The sequence below is a fragment of the Microtus pennsylvanicus genome, chromosome 12, assembly GCF_037038515.1.
Source record: "Microtus pennsylvanicus isolate mMicPen1 chromosome 12, mMicPen1.hap1, whole genome shotgun sequence".
NCBI lineage: Eukaryota > Metazoa > Chordata > Mammalia > Rodentia > Cricetidae > Microtus > Microtus pennsylvanicus.
In genome coordinates, this window is record NC_134590.1 from 32,049,146 (window position 1) to 32,069,951 (window position 20,806).

Sequence of the window (20,806 nt, forward strand, 5' to 3'; positions counted from 1 at the left end):
GAGAGCACTGTACCTGTTTTAACCCTTCAGAACTGACTATAACTCAGTCTTTGTAGGAAGAAGAAATGTTCCAAGTCCAGAGACACATTATCTCGGGAGGTCTCAACCTTTTGCATGATGACTTATTGCCTCCCTTGTATCTGACCAAATATCCTCGTGACTAGTAGGAAAACGCTCTTAGAACAAACTGACAGAAACTCAAAGGCTAGGGCTTTCATCAGGAAGCAGCATGAAATTGTTTCCTGGTTGGAACATAGTACTTTGGCTAACTGACATCTTGTTCCCTAGCCATAACCATCACTGCTTGGCTCCAGGATAAACTCTTTCCTATTCCCTTTAAGTTAAGAGCTATTTTACGATGTTGAAAAACAAGAAAGAAGTAAATATTCGATAATTGGGATAAAGTAATCTAGCTGTTCACTTTATCATTCACAGGCACTACAGGCCTACAATCAATCTCCTGCAATTCAACCTCTGAAAGACTTAAAGAAAAACTAGTAGCAGGTGGGTCCCCCAAAACAGAAGAGTCCCCCACTGGCCCCTAGCCCGGGTGGAAAGGTAGTTCTGGGCTGGAGAGATGGCTCAGCCCATTAAAGGCTAGGCTCACACCCAAAAATATATTAGTTCGGAAAGGCGGCTCTTCCACAGGTGTGAGGACTTCCCTCTCCCGGGCACCTACGTCGACAGTGCGCCTGCGCGCCGTCCTCCCGGGTTCTTCCTGTGTTGGTGTCTGCATCCGGGTTCCCAGGCTTCATAACTGCTCACCGGCTGGAGTCGCTGGCGGGTTGCCGGGTGCGTCAGTTACCGCCGCTCCGGTGTCGTCGGAGGCTGCAGGTTTGCGGGTGAGTTTAAGGGGGACACAGCTCCGACTCGGGGCTTGGACGGGGCTCGTTGCCGCTGACCCCTGGGCACGGTGCGGAGTCGGGCGCGCTTGGGGCGACCCTGCTCGGCGGCGTCTCTGAGCCCCCGGTGCTGTCGGCCTCCGTGGGGCCAACCAAGGCTTCCAGCGCCCGCCGGCACCGAGTCCTGTCCCGGGCTGCGCAGGGCAGGCGCAGCCCTGGCCCTGAACTGTCTGCCCCTGTGTGCGCTGAGGGGCGGGCAGCCTGGGCATCTGCGGCGCGGGGCATCACACCTGCTCGGGTCCGGGGGAGGGTGCTGCTGGAGCTGGACACACCGAGTGTGTGTATTCCGGAGCTGGCCCCCCGGTTAAAGGGCTGTGAAAGTTCCCTGGTGTAGAAGTTCCCACCCCATAGAAACTTCAGGGACTTGGCGTCTGACCATCCCTGGGGATGCTCTGCCCAAATGAATCAGCACCTGCAGGAAGCACTTAGCGCCAACTTTGGCGTTTTTAATGCTAGCTGCTCACCATGCCGGGGTCACAAAGCATCGACAGTTTCGGTTTCTGATGACTGTAAAACCTGGGAAAGGAGCGTCTTAAAACTCCGAATAAATGTGGAGAAGAATTTATCTTGAGTGACGGAGATTCTCTGAGGAATTTTGAAAGCGAAGACTCTGCCGGTTTAAGAATAAAAACCATAAATAACTTGGCTGCGCTTTATGGTCGGAATGACTTGGTTGAAAGACTCACCTGTGACAAGTGTCTCATTAGCTCAACTCTAAGAATCACCTGTGATACCTCACAGGCGCTTGAACTCCATTTGAGATCTGTTGGAGCTAAGGAGAGGGGCCCAGAGCCTTTTAACAAGTGTCATTAGTTGTTCTAATTGGCTCAAACAGTGAATGCATGGTTATTTGTGTCAGCTACACTTAGTCTAGCTTCCTCCGAAACTCAAATACCTTTGTAATTTCTGTAGAATTTGAATTTCTACATTGAGGATTGAGAATAATTGCAAATTGAGGAAGTATTAAGCTTATCGAATGTCTTTTATCAACAGAGTCTTTATCAAATTGTTTCTGTGCAGCCCAGGACAGTGTTTTAATACAGCGAGTGTGATAAACTCCGGGATAACACGGCACCTGGAATAGTAATGCCTCTCATTACTGTGCCTTTTCCTTCGGATGTTTGCTTCATAATCATCTTAGAAGGAAATTGATATCTTTTTGTTGGCTATGACAGCCAGCAGTTGTTTGGGATTTGGGGTGGCACTCTGTAGTTATTTTTGATGTTAGATTCTTGGTATACCTAAATGAAGACGGGGCTCAGTTGTTAGAGCTGAGTTTTTAAAAACTTTATAATTCTTTCCTACAAATGCTGTGTATCCCATATTACTGTCCAGGATTCTAGATTATAGTCATCAAACTTTCGTTGCTTTAGAATTCTAAGTCGTGTTCTTAAGAATATTATTTGGTTTCTGTGTCTTTGTCATGAGACGGGCTGTTTCCCTTAGCTTAAGCATTTGACTGAGTAGTCTTTGTGAAGTGTGCAGTTACCAAACAGGAATGCTGAAGCCGCCCTGCCATTAAAGGGTTGGTGTTAGTGACCGAGACATTTAAAGGTGAAACTAGAAATCTAAAGCTGAGAATTGGGACTTTCAGATATAGAACATAGATGTTTTTAGAGGTTATTTTTAAAAAGGAGTAGGCAGTAAGAACTAAAATTGATTTTTTTTTTTGTGAATTTTTCACCCAGAGGTCAGCACTTTCCTTCAAGTATGATCTTAATTAAACCCTAAAATAGTAAAATGTGTGTGTAGCTAATGATAATACACAATACCTCTGGAATTTGTTTAACAAATAAGGAAATTTGATCATTATGGTATTTATAGGGACAATTCTGGGTTTGGGTCAGTAACTCAAAGGTGCAAGGTCATTGTAGTAGTTAACTTGTCGTTGATGAGTGCTCTTTCTCCAAGGATGGTTGCTTTGGGTAGTGTATGTACTATACTTGTATATAGTATAGTCTTATATTTTCATTTGAATTCCGCCATGTCCTTTGCCTGCATGACCACAGGCAGGTTGTATGAGCCCGTTTTCTCCTCTGTAACAAAGCATTGTTTTTTACTTCACAAGATTGTTATAGGGATTAGCATATGCCTATAAACGACCTAACCCACTGTCCAAAGCACAGATCCTCGTTGACAAGAGAATCCTGTTGCTACTGTTTCATAAGTATGGATTGTATTTTTATATGTGCATGTCCTCCTTAAGTACTTTTTAAAAATATTATGCAATATATACTCTGGATGTCTGAAAGATGTCTAAAGATGCCTGTAATGGGATTTTCACAGGTTTGAACCTCTTGTGCTAAGAACCGTGTATCACCAATAATGAGACTTGTGATTCTTGATAACTATGACTTGGCCAGTGAATGGGCAGCCAAGTACATCTGCAATTGCATCGTTAAATTCAAACCTGGACAAGACAGGTATTTTTCACTGGGCTTACCAACAGGTATCGATCATGCTTTCTATTTTATATACTCACGTTATATAAGATTAAGGAAGTAATGGGCTTTTTTTTTAGTAAAATACTTTTCATTATCATTCTGTATCACTGAACATATTAGTATATAAAGGCAGAAGTATGTGCAGTCTATTGCAGTATGAATGTATTGAGTCTGTTTGTGTTAAAGCTCTGTACTACCTGTGCCTCCAAACACTGCGGTTTCAGAAAGCACCCTAAGTTAAATGGTGATTGTAATGTTTCTGTGCCCTTTTCTAATAATCTAGAGTTTCTAGTACACTGCTTTCATATAATTTCTTATAACTAGCTCTTTCATTAGTAACAGGTGAAAACCAAAGTGCCTCCTGCTATTTCTTATTCCGTATTACCTTCTTTATGATCTGATCTTGTTAGGCGTTTACTTTTTATTCTTCTGTTATAGAAGTATTTCAGGTGTAAATTTTAAATGCTCATGTCGTTTTTATCACATAAATAAACCCAAATGCCAATTACAAGTTCTATTGACTTCAGTTTTCCATGAAGAGTTGCCTTTAAAGAGGATCAGGTAGTATCACGTGATCTTTTGGCATGGCTGTATTGGTGACTTTTGATTTTTTGCAAACTGTGTGAGACCTAGACTCAGAACTGACTTTTAGTGGCTTCAAGGCATTCATTCCACATACCTCAAGCTTTGGATTCCTTACATGCACAACAGATAAAATGGTAATAGTTATAATAGCTTCACTACTGTTCTGAAGCTCAGCTACAGCAGTGTATGCGCAGATCTTTTGAATGCAGTCAGTGCCATGTGGCTCTAAGCTCTCGTGCTTATTTAAATAGACTGTTTTCTTCCTGATCTCCCTACATGCATTCTAACTGTAAAATCTATAGTCGTAATTCATTTTACTCACTTGATTTTTATGAATTATGTTTTTCTAGATTTTATTTGCTATTTTGCTGTCTCATTTTGTCTAGGACAGAAAAGGTCTTGGTGAGAATGACAATGGGATGTTTTTGAGAACTGGGCATAGATACTGCATAGTCACATCAGCACCCTCATGCTGACTCTCGTGACTCAACACACCTCTAGATCTGTGCACACTATGAATGGCTTATGTTCAGGCTACCTATATTAATCATGTTGTCTTAATTATGACAGAAAAAATAATTTGAGCTGGGGACAGGCAGGCTTCCAAGTACTGCATGTTAGCAGTGGGTGCTAGACGTGTTTCTTATGTGTTTAAATTGACAACTAGTGCACGTGCCAGGGGAGAGCCTGAAGACCCTTTGATGACATCTCATGTGCTCTCCTTGTTGAGCATTGCTGGTGTTTGTGTTCTTGACTTCCACCACTGCTTCTGAAATTGGAACATGCTTGTCTGAGGTTAAAGACAACATCCTGTACATCAGTAATTCTCCCACCAGGCACAATTTCTGTATTTTTAAGTGAATTTTTTTAAAGACCTGCACATTTTGGGTCTCACTTGCCTGAGAACCTTATTTTGACCATTTCCTTACCCTCAATTGGTTTGGAAGTAGACTACTTGTCCAAAGGATAAGCCTGAACTTCCTGGCTTACTGTCTTTTTTTTTTCTCTCATTTTGTTGCCCTATTGTATCTGTTTGTGTTTTGGAAAAAGCACATAAATCCCTGGTTTTATTGCCATTTAGTAGTTGGCAAATTCATTCATCTTTTCAATCCAGTTCTTACATTTCCAAAAGAAAGATCCTGCCTGTTTTCCAGGATTCGAGATTTCCATGAGGGAATGTGTGGAAACACCTGCATAGCCTTTAAGCCATGGGCTGGGCGTGGAGATAACATCCTTGGACGTTTTTTCTCCATCTTTTGTCTGTCTTTAAATACAGATTGCTGTGTGGTTGTCAGGATTCCAGCTCTTCATGACTCAGTCGAACTGTTCTCTTAGATCATTCTTTGGCGAGCAGGATTGGAGCCTTTTATCCTTTTAGCGCCATACCTTAGAATTACTGAGGTTTTTCTTCATGCCATGGTTTTGTACTTTGAATATGTGTTGTGAGTTCTTCTCAAACAGCAAAAGGCCTAACAAGCTTGGACTCACAGACACCTGTTATGAATTACTTTAGGGAATTAAGTGCACATCACAAAGCAAATAATGAAATAAATTTCTGTAATAGATTTACTCTCATCACCTCTTTCTTTTTTTAACTACACTGATTAAAAGTCTAGAAAGTAAATGGGTTCTTTATCACTGCCATTGGGGCAGTTTCTCACTTAAGCAAAATTCAGATAGCCTTGATCAAATGACTAAGCTTTCTAGCAGTAGGAGGTCCGTGTGCTTCTGGAAATGGAAGAGAAGCGAGAAGCGTGTGCTCTATCTCCATGACTGTTGTCATGTCAGTGGGCTATAGATCTCTAAGTTTGGATGGGAAATTTGATCCTACGGCTGGACTTTTGAATTATTACTTATAAGTTCAGATATGCTTAGCCTTAAAGTCCATTATTCATCTGCTTTCTGCACTCTGTGGTAGTTCTCATTACGGCCACATTATTTACAGCCATTTATTATTCTGTCTTCTCAAGTGAGGAACACTCACTCTTCTGAAACTCCTCACCCCCTTTCTTGTTTCAGCCTGAGAATTTTTTTTTAATCTACCAGATTTCTAAAATACTGCCTAAGTCTAACTACTGCTCCAGAAATATTCATTTCTGTGGCATTTTTTGTTTTTGTTTCATGATAATACGTGGCCTAAATATCCATTCCACCCATGTCTGAGAGGACAGGTCACATGCTAATAAGGGTGCCTTTTTCCGTGGGATTATAGTGAAAAACAAAAAGCAAATTTAATCAACAAAAGGAAGGCCCTTCATAAGCTGATAAACTTTGTGTCATATCATGAAGCTGAATTAAATAATTATATAGTCCATCTAAAATAAAATAATCACCTTATAGCCAGTCGTGTTTGCTCTGAAGAGATCCTAGAAGTCCTCTCTATTTCAAAGGCAGCACTTTTCTCAGCTGAGCCTTTTAAGTGATACATGGGGAAGATAAACACGAAGCAGAAGGAGAGGCACAAAGTTGTGCCTCGCTCATGCTTCCGCTCATTTTCTTATCGGCAAGTGTGGTGTTCACTTTTTTTTTTACCCAGTGTTCATTCTAAAAGGTTTTAGTCTTATAATTGGTAGTACCATTTCAAAATACTGAATACAGTTCAGAATAGATTTCCAACGTCCATTTTTGTTTATGGGTTACCAACCAAATTATGGTGTAAGTAATTTCAGTGCATTATGGAAAGAAACTACCTATCATGAGCATTAAATCTGTATTTAAGTTGTTTGTCTATCTTGAAACATAGAATGTTACTCATCGATTTAAACATGTTTTCAAGTTATTTCAGAAAATGGACACTTTATCTCTTTTAGGAAGCACACCTTTAGGATGTTATAAAAAACTAATAGAATATCACAAGAGTGGAAACCTCTCATTTAAATATGTGAAGACTTTTAACATGGATGAATATGTAGGTAAGATATATTTGAATATGCTATTTGAATATATTATATATTACATTTTGAATATTCTGAAACTTTAAAATATGTAATTCCTAGACCCCTTTGTGTACTGCTTTGTTGGACAAACTGATTATAGCATAGAATGATGGAAGGAATATAAGGCTTGAAATCTGAACATCTGCATTCCTTCTGCTGTTTGAGTGCCTTGACTGTCTGTCCAGTCACATCCTTCATATCCATTCTCTCTCCCTCTCCTTTCTCTTTTCCCTGTCCATCTCATCCCCTTCTGCTTCTTTCCTTAAAGTATAATTAAAATTATAGAAAATTAACTGAAACATATGTAAAAGTTAATTCATAGTTTTTAAAAAAAAAAACAAACTGTGTTAGCACCTACAAAACTTGTGTAATTTGTTGACTTGCTTAACTTGAAGAATCTATGACAGTGCTTAGAAACCCCTTTCTAAAACCTAAATATGAGCGTACATTTTCAATGTCTGTATAAGCAATAGCCAAATAGCTATTATGGTTTAGCATACTTTGCATACATGTAGGATGAATGTAGGAAAATTGAATGTAAGAAAATTGTGGCCACTAGTTAATTCTTTAAAAATACCCTATTATGGGTATAGCTTACACAATGAAGTCTCACCAGCCTGGCTGCATAACATGATCTTAACAAAGATGTCATGACTATACATGCTAATGTGGAAACTGGAATCTTAAGAAGCCTCAACCCTAGACACAGAACTACAGGCAAGTAAATGCAGAGAGTAGGAGAAATACTCTTCCCCAGGGAAGGTTAACTTCTATTAGCAATTAGTTATTCAGTACCAAGTGGTCAGCCCTGAAGACATACATACAAATAAGCAGGTTGTCAGGAATATATAAACACACACACACTTGTAAAAACAAAAAAAGGCCATGAATCTAAAAACATGAGACACAGAGTATATGGAAGGTTTTGGAGGAAAGGGAAAAGGGAAATTAGGTAATTGTGTTGTAATCACACACATATACAAAAAAGAAATGGTGAAAATACAGAAATCAGTACCAGTACTTTTGTGCACATTTCAGAAGTGTGTGGTGACGAAGTGGCTAAACTAGATTTCGATGTTTACCTCGTAGACCCTCTATCAGCTGTCTGATTTGACAGAAGTTCAGTGCTTCATATGTTCATCTATAAAATGAGAATGATAGTAGTATTTTATGTACATTTACAAAGTAATTGTATTAGTGTGTAGATACTTAATGTGACACAGGTATATATCAAGGATATGTTTTATGCCAACCATTTTAAAATTAATGTATAGGAAAGGTTTTTCTGGGAGTTATATTTTTATTATTAACTTCATATTTAGGACTTCCAAGAAATCATCCTGAAAGCTACCATTCTTATATGTGGAATAACTTTTTTAAGCATGTTGATATAGATCCTAACAATGCTCACATCCTTGATGGGAATGCCGAAGATCTGCAAGCAGAATGTGATGCATTTGAAAAGAAAATAAAAGAAGCCGGAGGAATAGATCTTTTTGTTGGAGGTATGAAAGAAACATTGTTATCATTTTATCTGCTAATATTTAAAATAGTATTTTTAAAAGTCACCATTGTATAATGTAAAGTACACCTGTTAATTGACTGTTAATATCCAATAATAGAAATAAAATGATTCCAATTTTATTTTCATTGAAAAGTACAGATAATGTAAGTAAAAATAATCTTAAAATTGCAACAGTTAATACATCGTTTAAATTATGCCTGGAGAAGTAGGTCTGCATGCCTGTTAAACGTTTGATTTCCTCTAAGGTCAGCAGTTCACCACATCCTGGAAATGCGCTGCTGGTCGTTGTGCTGAGCGAAGCCTGTTTATTTCTCTCTAGCTCCAGCACAGACCATGTAATAGATTAGAACTGAGTATATGAGAAATGGGTAGATTTTTAGCACATAACTCCAGTTATGCTGAGCTCATTCACGTTGCTTAAGAGTGATGTAAGACTTTGATTACCAGCCTTTAGACAAATTAAATTCTCCTAGTGCCTTGCTACATTTTAAAGGGAATGAACATTTGGTTAAACAAATTCCAAGTAAAAATTAAAATTATGTATTTATGTGCATGAATGTGTGCATAAATGTACTGAAAATTTGTTCCTTTGTAATAGCTATGGCTCTCTATTACCAGAATGAAGCAGTTTGAGAAAGTTGTTGCGTCAGAAAAATATAAATCAACTACACTAGAGTCAAAACTGTTTACGCCAATCTTTAGTATTCTACTGAAATACTAGTGCTCTATACTGCCTTTATATATTTTACACCTAATTAATGGGAAAATTGCACCAGAGGTATGTTAAGGTGGATTCATGGTTGCAGTGGCTGAGTATGTTTGCAGTGGTTGGTTGCTTGTGGGATTTGGAGTAAAATTTATATTTGTATCTTCAGTCTCTCTATATGCCTGGTAAGTTTAGTGAAGTTCATTGTAACTAGATCATGTGCAAGACAGGATTAACTCTTAACTTGCTCAACATTTGTGAAAATTCGATGTATTATAACATGGTTGAAATGCTTTAGAGTGGTGCTCGGCACCCAGCTGACTCCGGGCCCACTTGAGTGGTTTTTTCCGTGAGCTGTAGAGGCTAATATAGTGTTGGCCCTGAGTTCATTGAGTTCCCAAGGTTTTTCCTGAATTACATTATGGATGACCAGGCGAGACTGAATGCTTCTCCGAGGAAGTTTTTATCTATGTGTATCAATGCCAGTGCTGTTCGTTTTCTTTTATAGATAGAACTGCTATTTATCTGATCAAGAATGTATATTTGTTATTTTGCCTTTTAACTACTCATCCATTTTAAGTAAATCTTGCTAGTATTCACTTTAGCAATCCTATATAATGCGTTCATATTCTAGCTTTGTACGTATGGTTTAGTTTTGAGATAATTACCATATTTATCAGTATTAAGCCTGAGATACTAGATGTTTGGGGATGTTTAAACTTAATTTTGTGATTTCCATATCAAAATAAAATTGTTGGACTGTACTATTCCTAAATGGTTTATCTTAGTTTTTTTTTCAAGAAGCATTTTCACTAATTATTATGTTGGAAACATATGCCATATATTAGAGATAGTGAGTAGCTTGCCTCAAGGAAAGAGAGCATCCTGGGCAGGGGATTAAGACACCACTGTGCTCTTCTTTACCTTCTAGAAAGCACTCTTCAGTTTAGTAGGTTGTTAAGGTTGCAACTCTCTCATCCCATATTTCTGGTAGAAACTCATTTCCCATTGCTTTAAATCATTTCTTATTTCTTGTGTTTTTGCTGTTTCCTCAAAGTAATAAACGCCACTTTTCCCTTCTAAGTGAATAGGATATTAGTTACAATTATGCCTGTCACTGACTTATTGTCGCTTTGTTTTTAAACCACCTTTATCTCAAACTCCCTATAGTTATTTCTTTACTATGTCCCAAAGCAGAAAACATTTTTTAAGAAAATTATTTTCATCTTTCATTAACATCTTTACTGGAGTCTGATGATCGAGAGCCTGACATTTTTTTGTGTACTGCCCGGGAAATGCAATTTCTGTGCAGAGAGAGGGGAATTAGTGTATGCTTCATTTTCCTATTGGAGTAATGGTTGTTGAGCATGTGCTTGTTCCTGAAAGAATCTCCTTTGATTCTTTGCAATTCTTGATCTAGGTAATTATCTTTGGAATTTTTAAGATGAGGCTTGGTATCTGGGTCTTACCACTTACCCTTCTTTTGTTCCAGGGTTTGGTTAATAAAAACACTAAGAACTGCCAAATGGGATCAAATTGTCAGCTTTATTTAAGGTAAAGTTGGAATAGAGATTGTAGGTTGGGCTTGAAGCCAGTGTTTTCCCCTCTACTGTGAACCCAGCTCAGACTATGAGAGCCTAAGAGCATACTTTTGTGCTATTCTCCCCAGCGGGTTAGATGGGTTCCTTTCCCTGGGTAGAGAGAGAAAGGAAAGAAATACACTGAGGGCTCTCAGTCTCTGAAGGCAGAAATGGGGAGAAAGGTAAGGTGTATCTTGAGTTTCTGAGGAGTCCTCAGCAGTAAGGGACACAACAGTGGGATTTTGTACATAAAACCTAACTAATTCTTAAAATTTTGGTATTCTATTTAAAATTTTTAAAAGGCAGTGGGGAGAACTTCATAATTTTTAGTCGTTGAAGTCTTGGCTTAGTAATGGGGATAACTCATGGAAGGGGACTAGTAATGTGTTAATTGGAGCAACTCTGATATAAGTCACAAAACCTAGGAGAAGGGTCAAACATTGGAAAACACAAAGAGCCTCAGCTCTCAAAAGCAGAAGCTCATTAACCCTGGTAGCTGTTTGTCCCTTGTTTGCGGTTCCTTTGTTTCCATTCATCAGAAAAAGAGCTGGCTCTAGAGAGTGATTTCCATTGCTTCTGCTTGGAGTCCTTTTCTGTAGGCCACCCTCACTCAGTATGACAGGGACATAAGAAATTACCTTTGAGACCCACTCCAAGCCCCTACCCCTGCAACCTGTAGTGAGGAGTGGAGCAGAAGAGGTGTAGCTGGGAGAAATGGCCGAACCAAGGAAGAATATAGTGCATTAATTCATTCAGCTGTGATTTATTGAGTGCCTCGTGTGTGTAATGTTTGGTTTTGAGTGATAGATTGAGGCACACACAAGCCTTGTTCAGAGGAAGCTTACAAACTGCCCACAGAACTATAGGAACAAAGCAAGGGTAGATAACATAATCCCACCAGTGAATCTTGAGCTGATGCTGATATCCTGATTTAGATTTGAAGGCCAAAAGAGTTATTTGCTAGCTGAACTTGAAGCAGTATCAGAGCCACAGGCTCTGTGCTAGTTGTGGCGGGAAGCCAATGTGGAGCTCCTTTTCTGTCAGTACCCGTGACCAGAATCCCAGGCTGGCCATACGCTTCTCAGTGGCCCGGGTCACCACAAGGAATGTTGACATGAGCCATCGAAGACATCTGATTTGTTTTCCGAAGCTTTTATATTCCCAGCTCTATGCTTTCTTCTGTTCTCAGATAAAGAGGAAAGTGTTGATGTATATATGCATGTAATAAGTATGATATATATATGTGTGTGTGTGTGTGTGTGTAATGTATATGTAGTGCATTTATAGTTCCAAGAGTAAAGCAGAAATTTGGAAAACATAGTGAGAAAGGTTTAAGTGCCATTAGAACATACTAGAAACAGGTCTATACTTAGTGCTGGAAACAGTCTTTGAATATTAACCATATTAAAGTCCTTCTTCAAAATGTACTTCCAAACATTGGTCATTGACAAATAACATTTTGCTTTATACTGTATTTTTCCTAATTCTTCAAAACTAGATTATAGCTTGCTACATTTTTCATGGCTTGGGAAACTTAAAGTTGTATAGCAAGTATCTGTGAAATACACTTGTTGTATTTCACAACAACTACACATGTGCAGTTTAAATGCAAAATGCTTTGTTTTTATTGAAGTTTCTGTAAGTCTGACAACTAATATAGGTGTATTATAAATTTGATTTTTTAAAGGTTTTTGATTTTATGAAGGGAATTACCTCCAATTGTCTTCAAATCAGGAATATTGCATTCTTTTCTATACTTTCGAAGCCATCTTAGAATATAGCAGATGTATATAGGTCACTTTGGTTGTTACCTGTATGTCATGAAATCAGTGCAGCCAGTAACATCCTGCATTCCCTTCTTGCATTAGTAAGGAGATGAAATGTAACAGAAAAGATCTTACATGACTGCCAGTAAAGCTAAGTGTTTCATGCATTTTGTTTGTTTGGTTTGTGTGTGTTAGATTAGAGCAAAAAATCAAGAAAGCTTGAAAAACTTTGGTATTATACAATCTATATATTGTCTTATGGGCACAGTGGTTATTGCCTTACCTAAACATGAGTTCAGCGAAGCAAAGTGAGAGTGTAAAGACCACCCAGTAGTAGCCAGAAGGCTGATATGAGTGTATCTTGGCTTTCACTAACTCTGTTCCTGATGTGCCATTTATTTTACTTTTTGCTCATCAGTTTATGTGTTAGCAGAAAGGTGGCAATGAAGGAAGCATCCATGTTTAATCTTGCAAGATTACCTCCTATTATCTGTTATGAAAATAAGCCTATCGTGTTATGTGTGATGCTTCCCTGTTGGGAGGAGTGGGCTGCTTGTCATCCCAGCTGCCCTGCTAGCTTACACCTGAAATAATCACATAGAAATTGTATTAATTAAATTACTGCTTGGCACGTTATCTCTAGCCTCTTATTGGCTAACTCTCACATCTTGATTTAACCAATTTTTAATAAACTGTATATCACCATAAGGTCGTGGCTTACCAGGAAAGATTTAGCATGTCTGACCAGGCGTCTCCATGGCGGCTCTCACTCTTTCTTCCTCCCAGAATTCAGTTCTGTCCCGCCTCCTACCTAAGTTCTACCCTATCACCAGGCCCAATGAAAGCAACACAAATACAGAAGGACCTCCTACACCATTTTGTGGGACAAACAAGGCTCCCCCTCCTTGTGCTCCTCCTACAACACTTCCCTCCTATTGGTAGAACTGTGTTAGTTCATGCTGTGTATATAGCACATATGGAAATAGTAAATGAAATATAGAAACAGATAATTTTAATATTAGGAATTCAGCTCTAAAAGAAGGTAAGTGTGTTCATCGTAATTTCCTTGCCTTTATAACTGTTGAAATTTGAGAAAATGTTTACTCTTATGTTGGAAACCTTTATTTCATGTTTATATGAGTGAATATATCTGTTTTGAAAGGAATAGGTCCAGATGGTCATATTGCTTTCAATGAGCCAGGATCCAGTTTAGTTTCGAGAACAAGATTAAAGACCCTAGCTATGGACACCATTTTGGCAAATGCTAAATATTTTGATGGAGACTTATCAAAAGTACCAACCATGGCTTTAACTGTTGGTGTGGGGACAGTGATGGATGCTAGGGAGGTAAGAAATGTTCTTTGATCATTTTTCTTTGATGTTGAAAACTTATGGTGTTAAATATTTTAGATCTGATTTTCAATAAAAATGCTTAAATTTCCAGCATCTAACTTTTGTCATGCTCATTGACTTGTAAAGAATCAACTTAAGTCTGCAGTTATAAACCAAGCCCCAGGAAGCTACCCATTCATCTGCCCAGGCATGCTTCAGTTCGAGCTCTTAAAATCTTAGTAACTCTTATTTGCTGACATTGGAATAGTCTTGTGAAGGGCAGGTGGACAGTGGCGCAGAGCAAATGCCCTGCGTAGTTTTGCAGCATATGGGATTGATTAGAGTGCTTCATGACTATACTCAGGAGCACTGGCTGCATTGGTTTCCCACAGCTCCATTCCCGAGCCCTACGTACTTGAAGGAAAAAGCTGATTGATCGATGTGCACACACACAAATAAGTAAAAGGCCATTTAATATTTTGTAAAGAAGCATTATAGAGATCCCGCTGCCTTCTGAGGACTTCTGTGACATCATTGGCATGCTGGTGACCAAACAAACTTTCATTACTGACCAATGTTCCAGAGATTAGAAAAGACCTGAGATAGCCAGTGATGTGTATGTCTTAGAGCATGTAGTACACAAACATGTCATTTTGCTTGTTTCTGTAACAAATACTTCATTCTTTAGAAAATATTCTGTCTAACACTGTCCAGCAAGGAAAATGTACAGGTTCATTAATATTTTGCTTATCTTACATCAAATGAGTTAATTTTTGTTGTAAAAGACAGTTGGTTTTAGATAAGGCGATACACTCAACTCTAGTTAAGATTCACCTTCACCTAGAAAATCATTGTGAATTATGATTTTAAAGATTTATTTATTCATTAGATATACATTGTTCTTCAGGCCAGAAGGGAGCACCAGATCTTACTACAGATGGTTGTGAGCCACCATGTGGTTGCTGGGAATTGAACTCAGGACCTTTGGAACAGCAGGCAGTGCTCTTAACCACTGAGCTAACTCTCCAGCCCGAATTATGATTTTAAAAAGAAATAGAATACCTTGATCCAGTCATCTTTCATTTTCTGTAATTTAGAATACCTAGGCATAAAATACTCATACATAATGCGGTTTTTTATTTTAAATACTTTAGAACTGCAATCATTTTAATGTTTAATAATCGTAATGGTAAAAAAGTAAAATCTAAGTTTTTTAATTTTGTCATCCACTACAAGCATCTCATACTTATTCAGTGCTCACCTGTAAAGTTTTACGGCTAGTCCTAATTAAAAAGAACAATGGACTCTAACGCTGTTAGTGTACGCACGCATCCGCAGTTGTGGGAGGAGAGCTGAAAGATTGTAAGATCCTTGCTGACACACACTCGCATATTTCTTGAATTAGTTCACAAGGGCTGAGAAATTTAAAAACCAGGACCTTGCAATTTCTGTAATTTCCAAGAATATCATGTGCTTTAAAGTCTGTCTTTCAGCAGATCTGAATTCTTAAACTCAGTAGTTTAGAACAACTTTAAAGACCATCACATCTATTAGGTGAAAGTTCAGGCTTCCCTAGCCAGCTTTTACATAAAGCCCTTGCTTTTCTAATGTAAGATATTTTGTAACTGAACTAGAGAGATTTGGGGTGTTAGCCCAGATTATATGAATTTGTTGAAGACACATATTTTGTTCCCCCCAGACATATCTTCTACATATCAGTACTAAAGTGTTAACTCTAGTCTTCACTTTTGTGTTATCATAGAGCTTCCTACTTCCTTTTAATTAACAAGTGGCACTCTGAATTCTGCAGGTGATGATTCTTATAACAGGTGCACACAAGGCATTTGCCCTGTACAAAGCCATCGAGGAGGGAATCAATCACATGTGGACTGTTTCAGCTTTCCAACAGCATCCCCGAACGATTTTTGTCTGTGATGAAGATGCTACTTTAGAATTAAGAGTTAAAACTGTGAAGTACTTTAAAGGTGAGCATTGAACTAGTATGCGCCTGGGATGCTTGTAGTGGATGACAGCTGGATGCTGTGGATGTTAATCTTACAGTTCGGCTTCTTGAAGCCTGGCATTGTGCTAGCACACCAAGCCGGTTTTTCAAGGAGTAAAACTAAAGTTTTCAGAACTTTCATGACATTCACTGAAATTCAGTGAAGTATATTAGTTTTATATTGAATATTCAAGACTAAATAACTCAGTAGTGTCCTTTCTGGGTTTATCATTTGTTTGGTAACATTTGAAAGTCTACCTTATCCTTCTAATTGTGACCTAATCCATGGATAAAAAGCATCACCTGCTATCCCATCTAAGCTTCCTGATGTAAGACGATTCCATCCCGGGATGTTACAGTTGGTATTATAGTGGATATACTTTAAAACAGTATGATATCAGTAGCAAAGCAACAGCTCTGGTTGCTTAGACTTGTACATGTAGATTTTCTATAGTCTGGTTATTTTCATATTTTATTTGTAGTGGCTTTATATAGGAAAATACTCGTGACATAATGAACACTTTAGGTGGCTTCAGAGAGCATTTAGACCACCCTAAGCTTAGTGTTTCCTGATTATGAGTGAACTCGTACGCAAGCTCAAACACAAAGTGTAGATAGAGGACTTGTTTAGAGCAGTTGGGTATTGAATATTTAAGTAAGTGGTTCATAAAATGTATAGTATATATGACAATTCTGGGACATGGGTGAATATATACTTTTGTTGTAACTTTGATTAACAAGTGTTAGAAAGTGTATATTTCATAAATGCTGAAAGAATGGGTAACAAAGCCGCTGTATTTTACTGACTATAACTTGACTGAAATCAGCATTGGATGCATCTTAAATTGGGTGGCAGTGCTTATCTGGTTTCTTTTTTTTTCTTGGTGGTACTTAAAATAGACTTTTGGCATATAGCTGAAATAATTTTATGGCTGGTCACTACAGCTTGAACTGTATTAAAGGGTCGCAGCATTAGGAAGGTTGAGAACCACTGCTCTAGATGATCATCCACGAAATGGCACACGTAAGTCACATGGCTTACCTTTGGTGTCCCCTCTACTTTTGGGCCTTGTGATGTTCAAGGTGCTGACTGAACTTTGAAGCAGGCTGTGAGAACTCAACCTCCTCATTTTCAGTTGCTCCAGAGATGCCTCTTTGGGTTTTTCTCTTATTGGACCACTTCCCAGTGCCATTTGCTAGTTCTCTTGAAGTGATCTTCCACACTGTGTGGATTTTAGAGTGCTTTTTGTGGCCTCCTAAACAAGGACCATGCACTTCGAGCACTTTTTTCTCAAATCCAATACCCAGTTTTCTGAAGAAACTCAATACCTTCCCTGTAGTTTATTTATTTATTTATTTATTAAAGATTTCTGTCTCTTCCCCGCCACCGCCTCCCATTTTCCTCCCCCTCCTCCAATCAAGTCCCCCTCCCTCGTCAGCCTAAAGAGCAATCAGGGTTCCCTGCCCTGTGGGAAGTCCAAGGACCTCCCACCTCCTTCCAGGTCTTGTAAGGTGACCCTGTAGTTTTTTGTAAGTGTGTAAAGACCTGGAAAAATTTAATTTCTTTGCTTTCCAAACTATGAAAGTCTTACTTAGCTCACTGATTGTGTCAGACTATCTTGTAAGGACAGTGTAACTCAGAGAGAAGCTTTAATGACTCACAAACACACATACCCATTAGAACATAAATTTTTAAATATACCTACATTTAAATGTTTTATTTCCACTCAAAATATGCATACTAACTATAAAATGATTTTTAAAGTCTACCTAAATTTAGAATCTAAGTTTCTGTCTCCAGTCATTTAAAACAGGTGTCTCCATTGTGTTAAACATCCTCAGTAGATTATGGATAAACTTGTAATCACCCAGTTCCGTAAATACATTGCAAAGTCTATGTAAAGGCTCGGGACATGGCTTAGCTGGAAATGCGCCTGCTTCGCAATTGTGAAGAACCATGTATGGATCCCCCAGTAACTACATCAAAGGGCAAAGCATGGCGGTGCATGCCTGTTACCCTAGGACTCGGCGTCAGATAACAAGATTTCTGGAACTTGCTGAGCAGCAAGTTCCTCCCAGTTACTGATCTCCCTAATCAGTGAGGTGCAGTGATAAAGGGTAGACTTTGACTCTTGGCACCCATACATATACGCAAATATGTTAACACATGAAGCCCCCCGCCCCTGCAAAGAAAAAGATGTATAGAGTAATATTTTGGAGAACAGAGCTATCTTATTATGAGAGTTCTGGGTCCCTTGTCATCAACTAGAGCAACTGCCATAAAATAAAACATAAGCTTCTAGATAATGAATTAACCAATCATATTCAAATTCACCAGCCTGCCAGTCTAATCTTCCTGAAGACAAGAAATGAAGCTGCCCTGGGACTCTAGTACCTGTACTGCTCTAGATCTACACTAATTTATAAGTTGTATTTCTTCAACAGTTTTGGTAGACCCTGTCATAAGAATGAAATACTGTAGCATATAAATCTTAAGTAAACGTTCAAAATTAGCAAAATTATAACTGGATTTTTTTTCTTGAAGGTTTAATGCATGTGCACAATAAACTTGTGGATCCACTCTACAGTATGACAGAAGAAAACTGAAGGAAACTGGAGCAGAGTTCTGCTTGGAAAAGAACCTTTTCTTACTAGATGAATTTTCAGCTTATGCAATATGATAAAAATGGGAACTATAAAAACATTGAAATAGAAAAAAGAACAGCGTGTGTTAAACATTCCATATTTAGAATGTGTCTGTTTTACACTAGGGTCTAGAACCAAGTGGATCCCCAAACTGGTGGGCATTTATAAAGTATAGAAGCTATATAGCTACCTATAAACAGCATAGCAGCAAAATGTCTGCATTTAAGAGATTCTTCACAGGTCAGTGACTTAATCTCTGACTTATTTACAAGAAGGCACTCCAACCCTTTGCAGTGTCATAGAAGCCTTCACTTTTGGAATGTATGTTTTTGTGCATCACACACATGCTTTTGCCTGTAGTTGCCTTAGTCATCTTTCTGCAGTGGTTCTGGACATCAGAAGTCCTGCCATTCACTAACCAAGGAGATCTGAAGAGATGAGTGTCCCGCAGTAGTTTACATCCTTTCAGAAAGGATCTGTAAGTGCATGCTTCTATGCACCTTCCTAGGTAGGACTTTTCTACACATATGCTTATTTTTATTTAATGACTTGGATCAGTGCCCTTAATATTGGCAGGTATCAGCTTTATACTTAGCTATAAGGAATTCCTTTTGAAGAACATTTTCTGATTATTGTTAAATTTTATAAATCATCCTTATATATGTCTAAAGAAATAATTACTGTAAATGTTTAAATTGCAAAAACTTGTATAATTAAGTTGCAAATAAAAATATTGTTTTCTACCTTTAATTCAAAGTTTACAATAAAAGAAGTATCTAATTTTGTTTCTAAATGTGAAGTAACATTCATTGGGAGATTCAGTCAATGTAGTTAGGAAACTAAAAAGATAGTTTATGTTATTTTTTACTCTTTTAGATTTTTGCTCTTTGGGGTCTCACCACCCAACTCCTAGATAAATCACTCACAGACTCTTATTCTTAAGAGTGCAGGGCCTTAGCTTGGCTTGTTTCTAGTCAGCTATTCTTAAATTATCCCATCTACCTTTATCTCTGGGCTTTTTCTTATTTCTGTAATCTTACGTTCACTCTTATTCTGTGGATGGCTGGGTGTCTGGCCTCTTTTCTTGCTCCCCTTTCTTCCAGATTTCTCCTATTTATACTGCCTGCCTGCCATCCCCACCTGTCCTTTCTTCTTCTGCCTGACCATCAGGTGTTTTAGACAGGCAAAGAATCACAGCTTCGGAGTTAAACAAATGCAGCATAAACAAAGCAACACATTTTACATCATTAAACAAATGCTCCACAGCATAAACAAATGTAACACACCTCAAAATAATATTCCACAACAGACAATACCAAAGAAAAAAATAAGGAGGCTGGAGAGATGGCTGAGCAATTGAGAGCACTTGTTGCTCTTGCAGAGGACCACGGTGGTACACAAACCCAGTGTAGCTCAAGTTCTAAGGAATTCTCTAATGCCCTCATTTGGACCCCCAAGGGCACCAGACACACAAGTGGTACATACATAAATGCAAAACAATCAAAACAATGGTGCTTTAATACCCAATGATCTTAACAGCCTTGTTCCTGTGTACAAAAGTAAATCCATTTAAAGAAAAATATATATTTGGAAGATACTGAAGCATGGGAATCTGAAGGTGTTAAAAAAATTGCTGCAAGCTGGGAAGCCATGTACAAAGGGGTTTCACATGAGTCTAGAGCACTTAAAATATATATTCTCAAACCTATTCAGACTCAGCATTATCTGTCTTCTGAACTTCAAGTACATATTTTGAAGAGCACAAAATAGGACTATTACAAATTCTAAAATTTTCTAAATCCCTTGGGCCTCCTGCTTGCTTAAAACTGGTAGCACCATTCATTCAGGCAGGCGCCCCACCAAGTTAGCCTTAATAGTGTTCCTCTGTCACCCTCCTGTCTCAATCCTGTAACACACATCTCAGTCACAGTGCACTGTTACCTTCTCACTGCCCGGACAAAATACTTGGTAGAAACAGTATATCCAAAAGGGATCCCGTGTCCTTAACATATTTTAGCTAACCAATCAGTAGCATCTTGTACTAATGATTTTGGCTGTACAGCATTGTAGTGAAAAGTTAAGTCTGTTTTGATGTATCATTACTTCCATGTTCCAAAGACCTAAAATGAGTTGTTTTTATTATAACTCTGATCTTGTTTAATACAGTCTTGTCCTCAAGCACCTCAGCACGTCTCTAGCCATTGTAACTTCCTAACTCAACATGGGGTACTATTAAGGAGTGTAGACGCCGATTGACATTTCATATAGAGCAAAAATCTTTGAAGAAATCATTACTTTAATTCCATCTGTCACCGGGGAATATAAGTGGCAACATCTCACCTTCTACTGTTGCCTCCATTCAAAGTTCTATGACGGAACAGT

The 20,806-nt window shown here is 38.4% G+C and overlaps 1 protein-coding gene across 3 annotated transcripts; it reads left to right on the forward strand.

The window, feature by feature from the left end:
- The first annotated feature begins 733 nt into the window (after positions 1 to 733).
- Gnpda2 (glucosamine-6-phosphate deaminase 2) lies at positions 734 to 19,217 on the forward strand. 3 transcript variants are annotated; one of them, XM_075943149.1, is made up of 7 exons: positions 734 to 842; positions 3,189 to 3,351; positions 6,742 to 6,843; positions 8,190 to 8,372; positions 13,607 to 13,791; positions 15,587 to 15,761; positions 18,324 to 19,217. In XM_075943149.1, exons 2-7 carry the CDS (start codon positions 3,228 to 3,230, stop codon positions 18,383 to 18,385), a joined length of 831 nt encoding a protein of 276 aa, XP_075799264.1. In that variant the 5' UTR covers positions 734 to 842; positions 3,189 to 3,227; the 3' UTR covers positions 18,386 to 19,217. The 3 variants fall into 3 exon arrangements, with proteins under 3 accessions (XP_075799264.1, XP_075799265.1, XP_075799267.1); XM_075943150.1 differs by having other exon boundaries at positions 13,613 to 13,791; XM_075943152.1 differs by lacking the exon at positions 3,189 to 3,351 and having other exon boundaries at positions 744 to 842.
- The last annotated feature ends 1,589 nt before the right edge of the window (positions 19,218 to 20,806 follow it).

Bases quoted from the DNA above. Each gene is read 5' to 3' on its own strand.
- Gnpda2 (XM_075943149.1), top strand. From the start codon at position 3,228: ATGAGACTTGTGATTCTTGATAACTATGACTTGGCCAGTGAATGGGCA. The intron at 8,373-13,606 runs GTATGAAAGAAA...CTGTTTTGAAAG, and splicing joins AATAGATCTTTTTGTTGGAG to GAATAGGTCCAGATGGTCAT. The intron at 13,792-15,586 runs GTAAGAAATGTT...TGAATTCTGCAG, and splicing joins CAGTGATGGATGCTAGGGAG to GTGATGATTCTTATAACAGG.